Source organism: Barbus barbus (assembly GCF_936440315.1).
Source record: "Barbus barbus genome assembly, chromosome: 5".
Classification (NCBI taxonomy): domain Eukaryota; kingdom Metazoa; phylum Chordata; class Actinopteri; order Cypriniformes; family Cyprinidae; genus Barbus; species Barbus barbus.
In genome coordinates, this window is record NC_136733.1 from 38,412,790 (window position 1) to 38,432,509 (window position 19,720).

At 37.1% G+C, this 19,720-nt stretch overlaps 3 protein-coding genes across 5 annotated transcripts; 2 read left to right on the plus strand and 1 right to left on the minus strand.

Annotated features, from left to right (window-relative positions):
* Positions 1 to 265: 265 nt before the first annotated feature.
* Positions 266 to 5,894, minus strand: LOC306870550 (serine/threonine-protein phosphatase PGAM5, mitochondrial-like). 2 transcript variants are annotated; one of them, XM_079417872.1, is made up of 6 exons: positions 5,402 to 5,894; positions 4,617 to 4,789; positions 4,382 to 4,507; positions 2,702 to 2,790; positions 2,260 to 2,390; positions 266 to 1,027 (listed from the first exon to the last, which is right to left on the minus strand). In XM_079417872.1, the coding sequence occupies exons 1-6, from the start codon at positions 5,596 to 5,598 to the stop codon at positions 877 to 879; spliced, it is 867 nt and encodes a 288-aa protein (XP_079273998.1). In that variant the 5' UTR covers positions 5,599 to 5,894; the 3' UTR covers positions 266 to 876. The 2 variants fall into 2 exon arrangements, with proteins under 2 accessions (XP_079273998.1, XP_079273997.1); XM_079417871.1 differs by having other exon boundaries at positions 2,260 to 2,393; positions 5,402 to 5,852.
* Positions 5,895 to 6,170: 276 nt separating this feature from the next.
* Positions 6,171 to 12,661, plus strand: poli (polymerase (DNA directed) iota). Of its 2 annotated transcripts, XM_079417874.1 has the most exons (10): positions 6,171 to 6,375; positions 6,578 to 6,700; positions 6,912 to 7,076; positions 7,728 to 7,871; positions 8,047 to 8,280; positions 8,344 to 8,522; positions 9,309 to 9,400; positions 10,310 to 10,443; positions 10,592 to 10,791; positions 11,297 to 12,661. In XM_079417874.1, exons 1-10 carry the CDS (start codon positions 6,309 to 6,311, stop codon positions 12,086 to 12,088), a joined length of 2,130 nt encoding a protein of 709 aa, XP_079274000.1. In that variant the 5' UTR covers positions 6,171 to 6,308; the 3' UTR covers positions 12,089 to 12,661. The 2 variants fall into 2 exon arrangements, with proteins under 2 accessions (XP_079274000.1, XP_079273999.1); XM_079417873.1 differs by having other exon boundaries at positions 6,195 to 6,375; positions 8,047 to 8,522; positions 11,297 to 12,655.
* Positions 12,662 to 12,738: 77 nt separating this feature from the next.
* LOC306870579 (BRI3-binding protein-like) lies at positions 12,739 to 17,809 on the plus strand. The gene is made up of 3 exons (XM_079417945.1): positions 12,739 to 13,070; positions 13,900 to 14,002; positions 14,194 to 17,809. Exons 1-3 carry the CDS (start codon positions 12,891 to 12,893, stop codon positions 14,613 to 14,615), a joined length of 705 nt encoding a protein of 234 aa, XP_079274071.1. The 5' UTR covers positions 12,739 to 12,890; the 3' UTR covers positions 14,616 to 17,809.
* The last annotated feature ends 1,911 nt before the right edge of the window (positions 17,810 to 19,720 follow it).

Here is a 19,720-nt window from a genome sequence, read left to right on the forward strand (position 1 = left end):
TAAATTTGTTTACTCTTACAATCAAACAAAAGTGCAAGTCACAATAACTTAGATTTTAATAATAACTTAGCTAACCAAGACTTGTCATAGCACTTGCATGTTTTTGATTGCTTCTAATGGCCTCATTTGTAAGTCGCTTTGGATAAATGCGTCTGCTAAATGACTAAATATAAGTGATTTTTTTTCTCTCTTCAGGAAAAAGACGACCTGGACTTTTTTTTAATCCATTACCTGGATCAAACAATGAATGACACTAGTAAACAACTCACTGAATTGACTTTTTACTGCCATAAACAACAAGATACAAACAATTCTCCAGAATCATCCTCAACGGCAAGATTTTACATTTTTAGCAAACTCAAACCTTGCCTCTAAAGTCATAAACGATTCCAAGTAAACACACCAAGTGCCTCAACAAGGCCTCCAGAGTATGCATAATGCTCCTGGAAAAAGACACCTCGTCATAAACATAAAAAAGTACACTTGCTGGTTAATTCCACCCTTCCGTGAACATTACAGATCAAAGCATGGCACAGGAGTGTCTAATTGAAGAAACAGCAATAATTCTTAACTTGCTTGTTTTAAAAAATACAAAATCAATACACTTGTAGAGTCACTGATCACCACAGCAACGGATGGTAGAGTTGCAAATGAAATTTTTCACAGCAGTTATGTAAAATTGTTAAACAAGCTACAGGAGCTGATGAATATGAAATCACATTCCGCATTCTGGAATATTGTGACTCTGAAAACAGCATTTAAAAAAACGTTCAGGAGAACATTTAAGAATTTTCCTTTGCAACTCTAACATCTGTCCTTCTCAATGATCCTTCGGTTCTAGGCTGTTTTGAGGCATGCTGGTCTAGCTTGAGAACGTCATGTCCGGGTGAGTTTATCTGGAGGCATGAAGCCCGAGTCTCCCAGCGATCTGAGACCCACTCGGCCGTTGGGCCGAATCGTCAGCCAGGTGATGCTGCCGTTGTTCAGGCCCATCCTCAGCCAGCCCTCTGGAGGAAACTGCAGAGCCCTGGAACAAACATTTCCATTACAATCATGCTTTTGACATTTTCTTTGAAAGAGCGGAAAAGTTACCTCGGCATGTTCCTGACGAGTCACATGAACAAACAGATTACACAAAATGAGTTTGCTGGTGGCTGAAATATTCAAAATTTACAAAAATTGCAAACCAGCACAAGAATTGAGAAAATTATGAGTCATAACCACACAACGTAACTAATAAACTAAATTATTTACTGAATGAATAAACTAGTTAGCAATTAATATTAATGTAATCAAATATTAGCAATTAGTCAAACACACAATAAGAAACTAAACTGTATAAAAATAATTTAATAAATAAAAATTGAGTTACTTTTTAATATTTAATTTTCAAAAAATAAAAATATTGAAATATATTTTTTTCCATTCTCTAAAGCTTAAAGGGATAGTTCACCCAAAAATGAAAATTCTGTCATTGATTACTCATGTCGTTCCAAACCCGTAAGACCTTCGTTCATCTTCGGAACACAGATTAAGATGTTTTTGATGAAATCCGAGAGCTCTCTGACCCTCCCACATACAGCAAGGGTCCTAATATGATCAAGGTCCAGAAACGTAGCAAGGACATTGGTAAAATAATCCATGTGACATCAGTGGTTCAACCATAATTTTTCAAAGCTACGAGAATACTTTGTGCACAAAGAGAACAACTTTATTTAACAATTCATCTCCTCGGCTGCATCCTGGGCAGTATCATTACATATGAGCGAGCGAAGGTCTTATGGGTTTGGAACGACATGAGGGCGAGTAATTAATGACAGAAATGTAATTTTTGGGGTGAACGGTTTAACGCTTGCATTAGAGGTATGAGCAACAGCAATAGTGATGTTTGACTTAGCAAGAACCACTGATAAAAGGTTGCAAACAGTTTTGCATGAATTCCATGTCTTTAATATAGAAGCCCATTTCTACCAAATAAGAACATTATGCTCAAGTAAACCATAATTATAATCAGAATTACGACTCACAATAAAATCTTCAGAAGTCATAATTATGAACTTCCAAAGCATAATTACTTTTTCTTATGTGGCTGAAATGGGCTTCTGTGAAACTTTTGCAACCACACACACACAATACAAAGTGATCAGAGCATACTTATGATTACATACATTGTTCACGGACAGACTGCTGTGGTTTTTACCAAATGTTTTTTTAATGAAAGCTTCAAAGAGATGCACTAAGTAGCAAGTGAACACAAACCTGCACACAAAATAGCGGATGACATTAGCATGACAGACGATGATCTCGAAGCTGTCCTCCTTCTGCTTAGGGTCCGCTCGATGGATGTAGCGGCGGAACGCTGCCTCGATCCTCGCGCCGTCCTCATGGTACTGCTGAAACCAGCACAAGAGTTTCACAACCACCCACGTGAGGAGAGGAAGGACGCACCCACGACAAAACCAAACTCAACATTCTCCAAAAAAACACGCTTTAGGATGACCAGCCGGAAAACAAGAACATTTGATGTTTGTTGAAGAGAGTTGGGATGGTTTGGTTGTGGATTTTCTACGCCAGCAGTAACCTTAGCAGTTTGTTCTGTTATGACTTGAGTCATCAACAGGAACAAAACACACAAAGACAATCAAACGTGGGGACTAACAGACAGAGCCTTCAGATTGGCTAAGACAGACTTTGCACTGACCACTGCCTCAGGTTTCCAGTGCGTGACCGGTGGGACGGGCTCTATGGGGGCACCCTCTCGCAGTAAATCACAGCTTACAAGCTCCACACCTACAACAAACCGAAGAAAACAATCATTCAGAATCTCTACAATGGCAACACTTTACATGCTTTAAGCCTTTTTTAACTGCTCACACAATAAGATGTGAAGGGGAACTCAATTCGGTATTTGCACGCTGTTCTGACAGACGTTTACATCTAAAGTGCGCGCACAGAAAGCTGCCTGTCACAGCAAGCAAGTACCAAATTACAGTTTTTTTTGCTTTAATCAAATACACACACAGAGCTGTCAAAATTTCAATCTTGGGGAATATTCACATAATATCTAAAAATACCAGTTTTTGCTGTAGTATTGAAATAATCAGGAATTGTGAAATTTATGTAATCTAAAATGCTGCCGTTGTAACCACCTTATTTCTAACAAAACAGCTATTGTGATGTAGTTATCTTAAAAAAATCAAATGAATCTTATCGCAACACATTTTTGGTGATATCGCCGCCCCAAAAGGCACACAAAGCTAGTCTCAAAATACAGCACAAAAGTCATATAGATTAGCTTTTTGGTCATTTTTAGAGCTTGACATTATCCATCCACTTTTACTTTGACTATAAGTTGGAAAAAACACCCAGGAGATTTTGCTAAACTGTGTTTTTTCTTTTGCTTTTGTTTTTTCAATGCCATGCCAGCTTCTATAGCTATATTCATGAGGAGAGCAAGGTTTAGTTATTTAATATATTTAAATGTGTGACGTGCCCTGTAAGCATCTCCCTTTTTTCCTATATTAGTTATGTTTACTTATTACTTTAATTAGTTTATTAATGCACACACTTTAACAACAAAAGTGTCTTCTTTCAACAGAGACCACAATGAAATGTCTGCTACAAGCCATTATGCCTTGTATGATTTATCTGGTCATAACTGAATTAAATTAGGTGAAAATGAGCAGTTTTAGATGAACGGTTTAAAGGGTGTGTATTGGCAAGAATCTGGTGATACGATAAGATACGCATCATGATACAAGGATTGCGATACGATATGCTGTGATACATTGCAATAGTGTAAGCAAGGGTGATATATTGGGATGTTTCTTATTTTAGGAATAGGATATGATTTTAGCCTGTCATTAAGAACACACCATATGCAAACCTTAGCAAACCACTTTTTGTGCAGTATAAGTCATAAAAAGACATTTTTATACCTTGCTTCATAGTCATAAAGGTTCATAATTTAAGTTGACTATTTTAACATACAGGCCTGGTTTCACAAGACTAGGCCTTGGGTAAATTAAGATATTTAAGCAGCTTTTATAAAAATGTCTTTACAAGTGTGCATCTTGAGAGTGAACAATGGCACTGACATATTGTAAGATATGTCAGAGCAAGATATTTTCAGTTGAGATACATGCATTTTAGTCTGGGACTAGCCTTAAGCCTTGTCTGTGAAACCGGGGGACAATGTCATAACATTTTTAGAGGCAAGAAGACTGCTATCTAGCAGTCGGGATATAAACCCTGCCATGAATCTTGTATGATTTTTTTTTTTTTTTTTTATACCGATATTGTGTTTTTGAGAATCGATACAGTATGGCCTAACTAAACTCAATGTTTTCTTACACCCCTGCTCTTCAGTATGAGTCTGTACCTGGCAGGTATTTGCTGATGATGTTGGCGGTCTCTGTAGCTCTGGTCATGGAGGAGTGGATGAGAACGTTGTACTTCAGTCCGAGCGCCTCTAATCTCTGTCCTGTAAACTCAGCCTGTTCACGTCCTGCAGCCAAGACAGAAACCAGCATGCAGTCTACTTGGTGGCATAATGTAGCATGTAATGGATTAGGCTGGGCACTTCTATCATTTGATGTATGCTGATGGATCGGTACCTAAAGCCGTCAGCATCCTCTCTTTATCTCCATCGCCCTTGAGGTTGTACTGAGAGTGTCTGATGAGGCAGATGTAGCGTGTGGCTTTGGGTTTGCTGTTCTCCGCATCTAGACTTCCACCATCACCATCACTCTCCTTTCTCTTCCCGTTCACCAGAGACGAGGGGTCACGTCTGAAAGAGTCAAAAAGAGTTTATTCACAAAGTAGGCCCACTGAACTCAATTCAGTACCAGTGACACCATATTTAGACGTTTCTGTCCGGAGAAGCATACACTTTTTTTATCAGTTAAAAAAGTAGCTACAATATGGTTTATAGTGTTTTTGAACTGAAAAAAAAAAACATTTAAAATAGTTACAGTTTTTTTCATTTTTGAAGAGTTTTACTGAATCTGATTCATATTGAATCCCAGCATACAAAGGTCAAGTCTATAACTAAAGCTGAAATTGTCAAGAAAGCACATTAAGAAGAAACTATATTAGTGACAATTAACCAGGTCTAAGACTAAACCTTCCTGAGCAATGGACACTGACATCTTTTCTCAATCACTGCCATAATATAATGCGGTTTAGTGGTTTAAGACCTGGGATCAAAGCCAAAGTTTGTAGAATCAAACCTAAAACAGAGCGATCCATTAATTATAAGCATTGATCAATGCAATAAACCTCGGGCTACACTCATTTTTGGACTTGTAAGAGATGGTAGTACCATATTATTCTAAAAAATCCCTTAAAATAGTATGTAAACACAATAGTAATCAACCAGAAATAAGTCTTTATTGCTTACTTGTCCCAATTATAATCCCATCCGTTCGCAGTGGGCCACGCCGGAGGCTGCGCTGCGTGCACGGCAGCCAGGGTCTCTCTCACCCGGCCTCGGTCTGAGAAGTAGCCGTGTTTATCAGCCGCGAGCGCCGCGCACACCAGCACCGCGGATCCGCCGGCGACGCCGCACGCGAGACTGATCGCTCTCCGAAACGACATGACTCTATAACGTTACCGTTAACGGCTGCTATTCAGCGCTATAACGCACTCAGTCACTCTGGTGAGGAAGTGCCGCGGTTTCCTCCTTTCTCACACCGTCAAGCTAAATAATTAGCCGTCACTGGTACCTCGTTGAGACAAAAAGCGTCTCTTCCTAAGCCACGTGAGAGAATATAGCTGAAACTTCCAAAAAGCAGTCACGACTGTCTGTGTGTGAAAACAACAGCGAGTCTAAAAATAAAATAAAAGTCCCCAGCATACAAAGTAAAAGTTTACGTTGACAAGATTTTTCTTCAACTTAATATATTAAATATTTTTCAATATGCTTAAATATTGATTGTAATTTATTAAATTGCGTATTTGTTTTATACGTATTTATTTATTCGTTTCACAACATTGAATAAAATATAATCAAGCATATTTTAAAAAGTGTTAAAATATGTGAGTGTCACTCAGTTTCAGATATGCTTAAATCTATGCTAAATATTTATTGTATTTTATGCAATTAATTATACACTGACATATTTGCATCATATTTATGATTTGTGTTTTGCTCCAGACCTGTAGATGGCAGTAAATGTCAGCAAATGTTGCTCATGAGCAGCGGATTCATGTTTTGATTCTGGTTGCGACATGTTTTGCTGCTGTTAATTAAAAGTTGTATTTTATTTTGATTGGACGTGTCATATATCCACATATCTGCAGTAAAGATGGATACGGACGAGGAGGGAGACAATGACTGGGATCGCAGTTTAGAGTCAGACATGCTGGAGACAGGTGGGTTTATAACTGGTGTCAACTTGATATGTTTTTATTATAGACAGTATTTATTCAAGATCCTCATGTTTGTTTAGTGTAAATGCACAGCCCTGTGTCTCATTACAGCTGCAATTTCAATAGACTGCATCAAGGTTTGCATGCACCTCTGTCAGGTATACAGTATGTACAGTAACTGTGCTTCTGTATCTTATTTTTTCAGAAGGAAGTTCCTCTGACAAAGTTACATCTGTATCTCAGAGAGTGATCCTGCACTTTGACCTGGACTGCTTCTATGCACAAGTTGAGATGATCCGAAATCCATCCCTCCGGACCAAACCACTTGGTAAAACACCACAGAATATAAACTTTAATATATAAGATATAGCACAAATACAGTATGTCCTGGTACAGTTTCCGAGACGATATACTCAAAAACACAAGTTCTACTAATAAAGAAATAAGTAAAACTTACAAAACTCATCAAAAAACTCAATGCTGTCTTTTTGATAAATGTAACGTCATGCTCTGCTGTGTCTAAATCCTTGATTTCTTAGGAATACAGCAGAAATACATTATTGTGACATGCAATTATGTGGCAAGAGAGCATGGCGTAAATAAGCTGATGTCAGTGACTGATGCAGTGGAGAAATGCCCTCAGCTGGTGCTAGTGAAAGGAGAAGATCTCACCCATTACAGAGAGATGTCCTACAAAGTCACTGGTAAGGTACATTTTTATTTTTTGTTATATAGTTATACTATAGATGTCTGTAGTGGAGTGTATCCGTACATTAGATGATGATTATGTATTATAATAGCAGTACTATAATAAGATTTTAGCAGTACTACTCTTTATATATTTGATAAAATACGATTTTTATAAATAAATTAATACTTTTATTAAGCAAGGATGCATTAAATTGATCAAAAGACTTATATTGTTATATAAAATTAAAATGTTCTTTTTTTACAAGTATCATGATTTCCACAAACATATTAAGCAGCACAGCTGTTTTCAACATTGATAATAATTTAAAATGTTTCCTGAGCAGCCAATCAGCATATTCGAATGATTTCTGAAGGGTCATGTGATGCTGAAACTTCGGTTTTGTCATCACAGGAGTGAATTACGTCTCAAAATATATTAAAATGGAATAGAACAGTTATTTTAAATTGTAATTGTTTCATATTACTGGTCTTAATATATTTATGGTCCAATTATAAAGGCAGCTTTGGTGATTATATGACACTTACTGACCCTAAACTTGTTAAGTTAAATACCAATTAATGAATTTGTCTGAGATCTATAAAGTTCACTGTTTGAATGAAAATGACTGTAAATCAGACTTTGACATTGACTTTATCTGCCCAAGAATTGCTGATGTCACACTGCCGTCTAGTGGAGAGGCTGGGCTTTGACGAAAACTTCATGGACGTTACAGAAATGGTGGAGAGAAGACTGAAGGAAACCAGGATTTCAGATCTCTCCTTCATTGGACACATATACAAACATCAATGTGAGTTGGAGTGCCACTTCAAACAAATACTAACAGTTTTAAATTCATTGGTTGTAGGCCAGGTTTGTTTGCAGATCTGGATTAGTAGTTCAAAGTTTGGTTTAGTACTAGTTCTTCATGGACAATTGGAGAATTGCTAGAGTTCTTGGTCATAATAATTCTCATTCGTCTTCAGCTGTGGCGGTTGATGAGGAGAACGTGCGGCTGGCTGTGGGATCTGTGATAGCAGCTGAGATGAGGCAGGCCATCTTCAGGACGCTGGGACTGACCGGCTCTGCTGGCATCGCTAACAACAAACTCTTAGCCAAACTAGTGTCTGGAACCTTTAAACCAAACCAGCAAACCACCCTCCTGCCTTACAGTACCGCCGAGCTCATGAGCAGCCTCACAGGACTCATCAAAGTGCCTGGTAAGATGACACACAATCTCTGCAGCACTGTTTATATTCTGTACACATTGTCTGTGTTTACAGGGATCGGTTACAAGACACGGGAGAAGCTCAAGGCTTTGGGTCTGGTCAGTGTGAGAGATCTACAGTTATATCCTCTGCCTGACCTGGTGAAGGAGTTTGGCGAAGTGACCGCTAAAAGGATTCAAAACCTCGCCTGTGGCATCGATGGCTCTCCAGTCACGCCGGCGGGTCCTCCTCAGGTACTCTCCATATTTATAGATTGTTCAGGTGAACCTTAAGAAATCATTATATATGCACATATAGTTATCAGAAATTGTTATCAAACAAGAGCCAATACCATAATGCAAGTGTCAAGAGCAAGCTAGAGGGATAAAGAAGCTTAACAATAAAATGAAGAAGCATTGGTACTTCAGTTTAGCTACCTCAGTTTTCAGCTAGCTCTGAAAGTAAAGCTGAATATTTTAGAAATATTGCCGTTTATGGACTTCTTAGATGCTGTTTGTAAAAGTAAAAGTTTGGGAGCAATTAGATGTTCAATGTTTTTGAAAGATATTTCTTATGCTCACCAAGTGTGCATTTATTTGATAGAAAATACAGTTAAAATGGAAATATTATTGCAATTTAAAATAAATGTTTAAATGCATTTAAAAATGTAGTTGATTCTATTATTAAAGCTGAATTTTCAGCAGCTATTACTGAAGAATCATTTCTCTTTATGATCAGTGTTAAAAAAAAAATAGCATAATATGTTTGTAGAAACATGACACATTTTTTTCAGGATTGATGAATAGAAAGGTCAAAAGAACAGCATTTGTTTAAAATAGAATTTGTGTAACATTATAAATGTCTTTTTGATTCATTTAATGCGTCTTTGCTGAAGAAAAGTATTAATTACTTAGATGATACTACTGAGTACAGACCATACTTTTGATATGAAAGTGTATTTATTCAAATATTTGTGACAGTGCTAGCGTGATTTTGAGTCTGCTTGAATTCTAATCTGTGAGGTAAATGATATATTTCAGTCTCTCAGCGATGAGGACTCATTCAAGAAAATTTCCACACTAGAGGAAGTTCAAAAGAAAACTGAGGAACTGCTCACCAACGTCACTGAGAGGTGAATCCATCTATTTTACAGTATCACAACAGCCTGCTAGATGCCAGCAGCTTGGCATGTTTATACAGTGCTATGCATAAGTTTAGGCACTCATGCTAAAGTTGACTAAAAAGAGGAATAAAAAATCATCTTTTGGAAATTTAACTTAATGCCTTAATTAAAAAAATTAGGAAAAATCCAACCTTTAAGGACACCAATTTTCTTTGGGAATGAATAATGTATCGTAAATAAATAAATATTCTTCCTTAAAATACAGGGTGCATAAGTTTGGGCACCCCTATGTTAAATTCCCATAGAGGTAGGCAGATTTTTATTTTTAAAGGCCAGTTACTTCATGGATCCAGGATACTATGCATCCTGATAAAGTTCCCTTGGCTTTTGGAATTAAAATAGCCCCACATCATCACATAGCCTTCACCATACCTATAGATTGGCATGGTTTTATTTCAGTTAGCCTAATAGCTGGTTTGATTTGCATTGAGAGATGATCTTATGGAAAGTACTCCATGCCAATCTCTAGGTATGGTGAAGGCTATGTGATGATGTGGGGCTATTTTAATTCCAAAAGCCAAGGGAACTTTATCAGGATGCATAGTATCCTGGATCCATGAAGTAACTGGCCTTTAAAAATAAAAATCTGCCTACCTCTATGGGAATTTAACATAGGGGTGTCCAGACTTATGCACCCTGTATTTTAAGGAAGAACATTTATTTATTTACGATACATTATTCATTCACAAAGAAAATTGGTGTCCTTAAAGGTTGGATTTTTCCTAATTTTTTTAATTAAGGCATTAAGTTCAATTTCCAAAAGATGATTTTTTATTCCTCTTTTTAGTCAACTTTAGCATGGGTGCCTAAACTTATGCATAGCACTGTAGTTTGTTTCTCTGTTTGAATTCTGTCCAGGATGCACAAAGATGGCAGGCAGCCACACACATTCAGACTAACCATTCGCCGATACACAGTCACCAATCGCTGGTTCAATCGAGAGAGCCGACAGTGTCCGATACCCAACCACACCGGGCTCAAAATCACATGCGGTACACTTCTGTTCTTTTGCATGCTTTAACTGTATAATTCCGTTACACATGCACTCATCTCACAATTCACATAAACTGCAATTAACAGCAGTGATATAAACATGACATCATTAGATTTTTATTGTGCTATTTTCCTTTTTTATGTCAGGAAGCTGTGAGGCTGTGCCCCAGTTACTGTCACTGTCAATGAAGCTCTTCCATAAAATGGTGGACACGCGTGAGCCGTTCCATCTGACCCTGCTGAATGTGTGCTTTAGTAACCTGCAGGCTAAAAGCTCCAGCAAGAGCTCCATCGCCTCTTTCTTCACACAGAAATCTCCTACGACACAAATGACATGTCAACAGCAGGTCAGTATGTACGATTTCCTCATTTTATAGAGTTATAATAATCTGCATTTTTAACTATAAAATGTAAAATAATCAAATAAAATAAATCAGTCTCAGTTATGCTTTCAGTTTTTCCAAAGTCATCTCTGAGCTTTAATGGGGGTTTTCCTATATTGTGAATCATAGAGGTTTTAATACTTTTGAGAAAACCTGATAAGGGACTCATTTTTAAGATGAATAATTCTGTTGGTTGGTAACCCAAATTTGGGTTGGTAAGTTTTTTTTAATGTTTTTGAAAGAAGTCTCACGTGTTTCTATTTTAAAACATTTTTAAAGTGCAATTTATTTCTGTAATGTCAAAGCTAAAATTTCAGCAGCCATTACTCCAGTCTTCAGTGTCACATGATATGATCAATTTAATACATCCTTGCTGAATAAAAGTATTTTCTTTACAAAAAAACATACTTTGACAACTATGTATTTAGCTTTATATATGCTCATTTTATTTGTTTTGCCTTGTCACCAGGTGGAACCTGATATCTGTGAGCCTGCTGCAAATTCCCATTTCACTCAAGCAGATGTTTCACATAAAGAAGATAAAACATGGAACAGCATGACAGCGATATCGCCAACCCAAGAATTACAAACACAGCCACCCTTAATCAACACCAAATCTCCCAGGCAGCCTGTTTCAGAGCACTCACAAGTGACAAACATGACCACCAGAGAGTCTTGTACGAGCATCGTTCCTGAGAAGTGTTTCAATCTGCCTCGAGACGTCGATCCAGAAGTATTCAAACTCCTTCCTGAACACATTCAAATGGAGCTGATTTCCAATTTTCAAAACGAAGACTCTGCCCAGCTCAATTACGGAGCCGCTGACACATCTTCTGTGGATGTTGACCTAGCAGCTCATTCCACGATGGCTTTTCAAAAACCAACAACAGAAGACTGTGAGTCAGCGCTGAATTATAACAGAAATCCTGCATCTCATAACCATGAACTCAGCAAGACTTTGTCATCCGCTCAGTCCACCACGGAGTTAAATTCTGGACTCGTCAAAGCCACAGAAAGTCATGATATCCCATCCACCACTCAGACACCTCAGTCAGATGTCCCTGCAAATGTGGACCCTTATGTTTTCTCACAACTTCCTGCTGACGTGCAAAGGGAGTTACTGACTGAGTGGAGACAACAGAAGCCGGCCCTAAAAATCCCATCCAAACACTCGCATAAAACCTCCGATACCAAAGACAAGAAGAGCACAGCTAAAGGCAGCCAGTGTAACAACATACTGAAATACTTCAAACCCAACTGAGGGCAGAAACACTTAAGTGTCTAATAGTAAAAAAATATATGTATGTAAACTATATGTAGAGGAGTAGTTCATAGAAAAATGTTAATTCTCTCATTTACTCACCTTAATGTCAAACCTGTATGACTTGCTTTCTTGCACTGATCACAAAAAGGCATGCTGGGAAACAAGTTAATCCTGGTTTAGAACACAACATTTTAAGATATGTGTTATTTTGTTAATAAACCATCACGATGTTATTGAAGTTATTGATTGCATAATAGCTGATGCATAAATAAACAAGTTCTAATAATAGTATTTGTGATATTAAAATGGACTACCCTCCAAAGTTTCTAATGTCTACTGCTATGCTACCAAAGCTGCATTTATTTGATCAGAAAGACAGTACAAATATTGCGAAATATTAATTATACTAAACTCATTGATGTTTGGGAACCTTAAAGTCTTTAAAAATGTGTGTAAATTGGTTAGAGAAACAGTATCCTTGTCTACATTATCCTTGTTTTACGAAGCTTTTTACCTTTTAATTTTTAGCCTTAGCCAAAAACAGTGTTTTACATTTTAAACCATCATTGCAAAAAAAAAAAAAAAAAACAATAATAATAATTAGGCCAATTTTAAGACCTTTATTTTAATATTTTCAGACTTCCGGTACTGTTCACTGTAATCGCGCGCAGCTTCTTCCTCCATCTCTCCGCAGCGTGTCATTCCGGCTCTTTATTCAGCCTATAATAAGCTCTGTTCGACCGCTACCATCCTGAATTTTCTTCATTGCACATCACCAGTTGTCAGGTCGTCTACGAGGATGAAGGGAGCGAAATTGGCCGTGGTTTTGAGCTTGTTTTTGGCCTTGGTCCTCCTGACTGAGACGGCGCGAAACAGGAAAGACTCCAGCAGCCAGAACAGCTTCAGGAGGGCGGCCAGTGGCGTCTACCAAACCCTCAGCAATATCTTCGGAGAGGAGAACATCAGGGCTCTGTACAAGGTCCATATAAGATCATGCAGTTTAAAAATGTAGTTTTGTTTGCAGGATCACTTGTTAAAGGCCCGAAGAGATCACCAGCTGTCAGTGGCTGTGTTTCAACCCCTAGTGAGCTGCCTACCTAGAGAGCATACTGTGTAGGGCATCATGCTGTTCGTCTAGGTCACTAGGTGCTGGGTAGTGTCAGTGCTTTATAATAATAACTTCAGTAAATACGTGATTTTTCAATGTTGTATAATTAAAATATGATTTTAACACTAATTCCATAAATTATTCGTCTAAAAAATATATTTATTTTGACAAAATTATTAGTTTTTTAAATATATAATATATGAGTGTATGCTATTTTAATAAACTGTCAAATATTTGAATGTGCATTAATGAGCTGTTGTACTGTACTGTTATAAATATGCTATAAATTATGAGAAAATAAGAAATTTAAGTTTATTTAGCCTATCTAATGGAAAATATCTCTTATTATATTATTGTTATTATTAAACACTGTTGTTGTTAACCTTGTATTATAATAATATTTTAACGTAATAGAATAAAAGATAACTTTAAATGATTCATTCTTTTAAAATAATTACTACAAAAAAATGCCGCATTTAATACTAATGAGAAATTGGAGGAGGGATATGCTTAATTGTCATGAAAATAATGTCACGATGCAGTGTGATCTAAAATAAAATTAACTGTATTTATATTTTAGATAAAATGCATAGATAGATAGGTCATTATCTTCTGTGACCTATGCATGTTTATAATATTCACACTAATATATGTTTGCATATAACTTATTTTATTAAAAGCCTTTGTCAATGTTTTGCAGTTCTTCTCAAAAACTACAGAGAAGTTTGTTCATGGAGTCGATTCATTATTGGACACCTTGTGGAGACTGTGGGTGGATCTGCTCGATGTTATGGGCATCGACTGTAAGTCTGGATCAGAATTGCTGCAGTTATGTATGTCAGTGACTGAAATAGCTCATCTTCACTATTTGTGTGTGATGCAAAAAATCATGTCCTTAAAACCTCGTTCACATCTCTCCCTTCCCTCTCTTTGCTTCTATTTCTGTCTGTCTCTGTTTCTTTTTTCCCCTCCGGTTCTCTCTCTCTCTCCTCAGCCTCTAACCTGACGCACTACTTCAGCCCATCGTCCGTGTCCAGTTCTCCTGCTCGCGCACTTCTCCTGGTTGCAGCCTTGCTGGTGGCTTTCTGGTTCCTGTCCTTGTTCCTGAGCGGCTTCTTTTACATCCTCCACGCAGTGTTTGGCCGTTTCTTCTGGCTGGCCCGCGTGGCCCTTTTTGCCCTCTCCTGCCTGTACATTCTGCAGAAATTTGAGGGCGACCCGGAGAAAGCGGTGCTGCCGTTGTGCTTCATCATGGCCATGTACTTCATAACAGGACCAGTGGGAGCATACTGGCGGAAAGGGGGCGGAGCTGGAACTCTGGAGGAGAAGATCGACCACCTCGACACCCAGATCCGCCTCCTTAACATCCGCTTGAGCAGAGTGATTGAAAACCTAGAGCGCTCCAGTGACCAATGAAATGATTTTCACCCCAGGCTGAGGGTCAGAGCTGGGGTTTTTGACATGGGATGAGAAGGGAATTTTTTTTTTTTTTTTCTCAGGATGTCCCAACATTTTAGTCAGGCAAGAATTGTATGTGACGTACGGAAATTTGATAAATTCCCCAGTTGATATGCTGAAAACAGTCTATTAGATTCACCCTGTTGTTATGGAATGTGTTATTAGTGTCCACTTCTACTGTAGCCGCCCATTTTAAATATCAGGGCTTTTTTGTATACTGTGGGTCTGTGTGTGTCTGCAAGCCTTGAGTTGAGTGTGTTAGTCCATTGTGCAGTGTTCATTTTCTGTAGGTGTGTTATTTATCAATCATGAAGGCAATGCAATTGAGAGTTTAATCAGAAACACTGAAAGTGTGAAGAATAGTATCTGCATTTTTTTTTTTTTTTTTTTTCATCTCTCCCTTGTCTCTTCTTGAGGTCACCAGAGGTCACTCTGAGTTCAGGACCGATCAGGGATAGAGATGCATGTGGAAATCGCTTTCAGAAAGCAGCTAGTCATCAGAAGCGTGAGGATATCAGACCAGTGTTCCTGGCAGCAAAATTACAGTGCTGCAATGTATCTCTGTCCAACTTCAGCCAAGAGAGAGAGAGAGGGATGTTCTCGTGTGGTTCAGATAAGTACATACAGGGTAATACCTGGCCATGCACTTTGTTCTCAGCATGAGGTCATTGTATTAATTGTATGGACCATTTTAATAAATTTATAGAAAGGGATTGATTAAACATGGTTAGTAAAATCATTTGAAGAAAGTGGCCTCTATGGTTTCATCCACAGTGGTATGTTGAAATACCTGATAACTAATCTAACCTGTGTCCCATCTTCTCTTCACTCTACTACTTATTCTTTTTGCAGATTTAACTTTCATTCCACTTTTTGGTTTTTAATTTATGTTTTTGCAGCCTTTGTAGCCAAAGCTAATTTGGCGAAGTTTTTAAAAATATATTTCAGACATTTATTCCCTGCTTCATAGATTAAAAAAATACTGTTATTTAAATTTTTTATACATGTTTTTACATTTTAAGAGAAGTATTATGAATGGTCAGTGTTCAAGTATTTTCATTCCATAAAATGCCATAATTATTATTTTTACACGATAAGTACTGCTGTATTTAACACCACTGTTGAAAAGTTTGGAGTCCGTAAGATTTTTTTAAATGACATCAATATTTCAATATTATTATTCAGCCAATATGTATTACATTTGTCATTATAAATATATTTTAAGTTCTTTTAAGCTTACTCTTCATTAAAGAATCCTGAAAAAATATATCACAGTTTTCACAGAAATATTAAGCAGCACAACTATTTTCAACATTGATTATAATAAGAAATGTTTTTGAGCACCAAAATAAAATATATGAATTATTTCTGAAGGATCATCCATCACATGGATAAATTATATTTTAAAATACAATAAAATAAAAGTTATTTTAAAATGAAAAAAAATGTTTACGGGCCACATACTTTTGAACAGTAGTGTACATTGGTTTTTATCTGGGAACATCTCATGGTTTTGTTTTGCGTCGTATCGTATAAGGTTGTGTTTACTGTGTATTTGTTTTATTTTTGGTGATTTCTGCTACTAAATCATCCTTTTTTATATATTATGTTTGTCTCCAGGCAGTTATTTAAAAGACGTCATTCATTCAAAGTGAGAGTTTTGTGGCGTTTAGTCTTTGTGCCAGTGTTGATGCCATTCTATACTGTTTTTAGACATTGATGAAATTCACTTTTAGCAGATACATGTTCAAAATTTACAGTCTCGACTGTAAACGAGCCAAAAATATTGACTACTCTTCCTGCGCTTCACTGATTTTAGTCCAGAACCTGTCCCTCATCCTCTTACCAATAACAGTTCAATGCTGTGACTTACTGTAACTCATGCCTACTGGAAAGCACTAATATCAAGAAGGCCCTTTTTTTTTATATATACTGTACGAATGTGAAGGAAATCATACAATATAAGCACCAGCCTTGAGGAATCTCCAAATAGCAAACTCTTGTGTACTTGCGATGTACCAGCATTATTGTACAAGTACTGGAGACATGTCTCAGCAAACACTCCTGTATTTAAAATGGTCTTGTGTACTTGCATATCTGTAATGAATGAGAAGCCACAGTAATATACCATGGAACATGCTCTGTTTTATCATTAGCTGTGATTTCAAGTCTACTCCGTGCTGAGTTTGCTTGTAGAAATATGTATGATCGGTGTTTTCCTACCCGCACTGTTTAGCAATTAATTTTGTTCTTGTAAGTTGCAGTAACACATGGAGTCCTTAATTTATTTGTGGAATATTATGCATTTTATTAATGTCTGTTACATTTATATATAAGGGAGTTGTACTGACTTAACTGCAAAGACTCGGTTCTCTCTCACGTTGTCTCTCGTAGATCCCAGTTGACTGCACCAGTGCCAATTATTGTGTGTTGAGGACTTGATTGACTTGTATTAGAAAGCACTGAATCTTTGTGAAGTCTATGCCTAGATTTCTATATCAGGTTTGTACTGTATAATTCTCATCAGGAGTGTTCACCTGCGATGTTGCTTGCTGTGGTATTATTTTGCGCTGTCTGTAACATATTTTTGTCTTTATGAAACTTGTTCAATGGTTTTCTCTAAGATGAAATGGTCCAAAAATGATTTAATAAACGTAATATACAATTTGACAAACAGGTCTTGAATTATTTTTTACTTTAGTTTAAATCTAGATATATTGAGCGCTCAACCTGACTGGCATTAATACTATTATAGTTTATATTTGGTCACACCAGGGCTGGAAAATAACGGGTGCTTGTGGCAAAAATGCCCCACAAATGGAAGCTAAAGGGGCAAAAATTGATTACAGCTGTCATGATTAAAATGAATGTAAAAATTACATTTTCATTCGCTCTCACTGCATCAGACTGCTTTTTTTGCAGCGTTGAGTCTTATAACCAATCACACACGTTTCCGTTTAGTTTAGGAATGCAATGGTCAATCGCAGACACTTAGATTATGTGCATGCTCACCGATTGAATTCTGATGTAAATAAAACATTCAGCTTCAGTGATTATAATGAGTTTTTGCATAACTTTCACTAGACTAATGCCATGGACCGACATGTGAAGCCAGAGCCAGAATGACAATCCATTTCCCCCAAAATCCATCCAAACAATTAAAAAAAAAACGCAATCGTTGACAATATTGATTTTTGTCATAATACTGCAGCAGATCCTGTGTTTAAATGTAGCCAGTTAACGTGGTGATAAAGAATTGCCCTCGCAAATCTAAAAAAATACCCCTGGAAATCAATTCCAGGTTACAAAATGTGCTTTTCTGACCCCGGCTCACACTAGGTTTTTTGAACGTTTATGAAGTTGCTTCACCTCATAATTTGGACATAGGATATTGTACGTGATGCAACAGACACTTGTTTGAACATTGCTTCATTTATCTCTTCAAATGGCCTCCATGAACTCTAAAGCTCTAGTCAGTGTCTGTCTGTAAAGGGTTAAATCAGGAATCTGGTCAGACACACAGCTAAGCAAATGGATGAGTTTAGCATCACAAAGGTGCTTGTGCAGTTTGTGAAAATGTTATGTTTGCTCTGCAAAAATGGTTTGTGATATAATCAGTAATGCTGATGTTGATCCAACAGATCATTGCACAAATGAAATGAACATTATATAATGCTGAAAGCACAACTTTTTTGATAACCCAGAGGTGAAAACTAGTGACATTAGCTGTACTTGGCATATCCTCATACAGTTTAACATACTGTATAAAATCACCTCCACATAGGGTTTTCCCCTCTTCCTCTTCTCTGTTTGGTCATGGATGCTCTGGGATTCTCTTGCAAACACGTTTTGTTTTATTCAGCCAGCTGCATCCAAAGACATCCATATTTGGCTTGTATATAATTTTTTATTTGTTGTGCCCAGAGGAGGCAGACATGACCCCATTCCCATTCCTTTTATAAAAGCAGATTTTTATCACTAACCCTGTGGACTTCATATCAATCTTACTAAGATAGATCTAAGATTTCTTTTTTCAATATTCCTGTGTTTATGTAAATGCATAGGCCTACAGATACACTGAATCTGTGAAGATTACGTCATAAAGCCCTTACAGTAAACTTGTGCTTACAGTACAGTTTATTGTAGATTCACATTTGTGCATGTTTGATATTAGCATATTTCAGTGAAATGGGCTTGTGTATAAAACTGAAATTGTCCAACAAACATACAAAATGCTAAATACTAAGGTGAAGGTGATGGCCATTTTTGTCATTACAGGGCAAGCATAAAATGAAGACTGATGTGCAGCTATATATCGTTTTATTTAATTTTCTAATAATTTTCTGTTTCCTGTAAAGCTGCAAAAATATTCAGTAGCTCTTTATACGCCTTCTCTGGTACTGTAATGTTTAGAAAACACAAATCAACTGCATAAATAAAATAAAATGCATGGAACATTTAGCACAGAGCCACCTTTGACATGTTAACCTATGTTTTTTCCATCTGATGATCATGTTGAAGGCTGAAGGCTCGTGATTGGGCACACCTCTAAATGATCTCTTTTTCTATTGGCTGGGCGCTTCAGGCGGAACGGCTGTCTGACTTGTGATTGGTTCGCTGCTCCGTCTGTCCATGTCGTTTCTCTCGTGCTGTGGTCTCGGCTGATGCTTTAGGAACCAATGGAATAAAAGACATGCTAATTGCGGCGCAGTCAGATATTCCTCCGCCTAATGCTTTATCAGTTAAAGACTGCGGTCAGGCCAGCCTCCACGTTATTTTGTGGTGCGCGCATATACTAGGCTTTGCGGTAAAAACTCAGCTCAAAGGAAAACCGATCTCTGGCATTCATTCAGCCAGTTTCTCTGTCAATTAATTAATTAATTAATTATTGAATTAATAAATAAAAATATTAAGTTTAAAACGGTCTGATATAAATAAATAAATAGACCAATTAATATGAAAAAACAGTCTGATGAGAAATAACAAAATAAAAGCCTTTTACAACTCGCATTTAACCATTTTTTTTAATCTGTAAATACACATAGTTATAAAAATAAAAACCC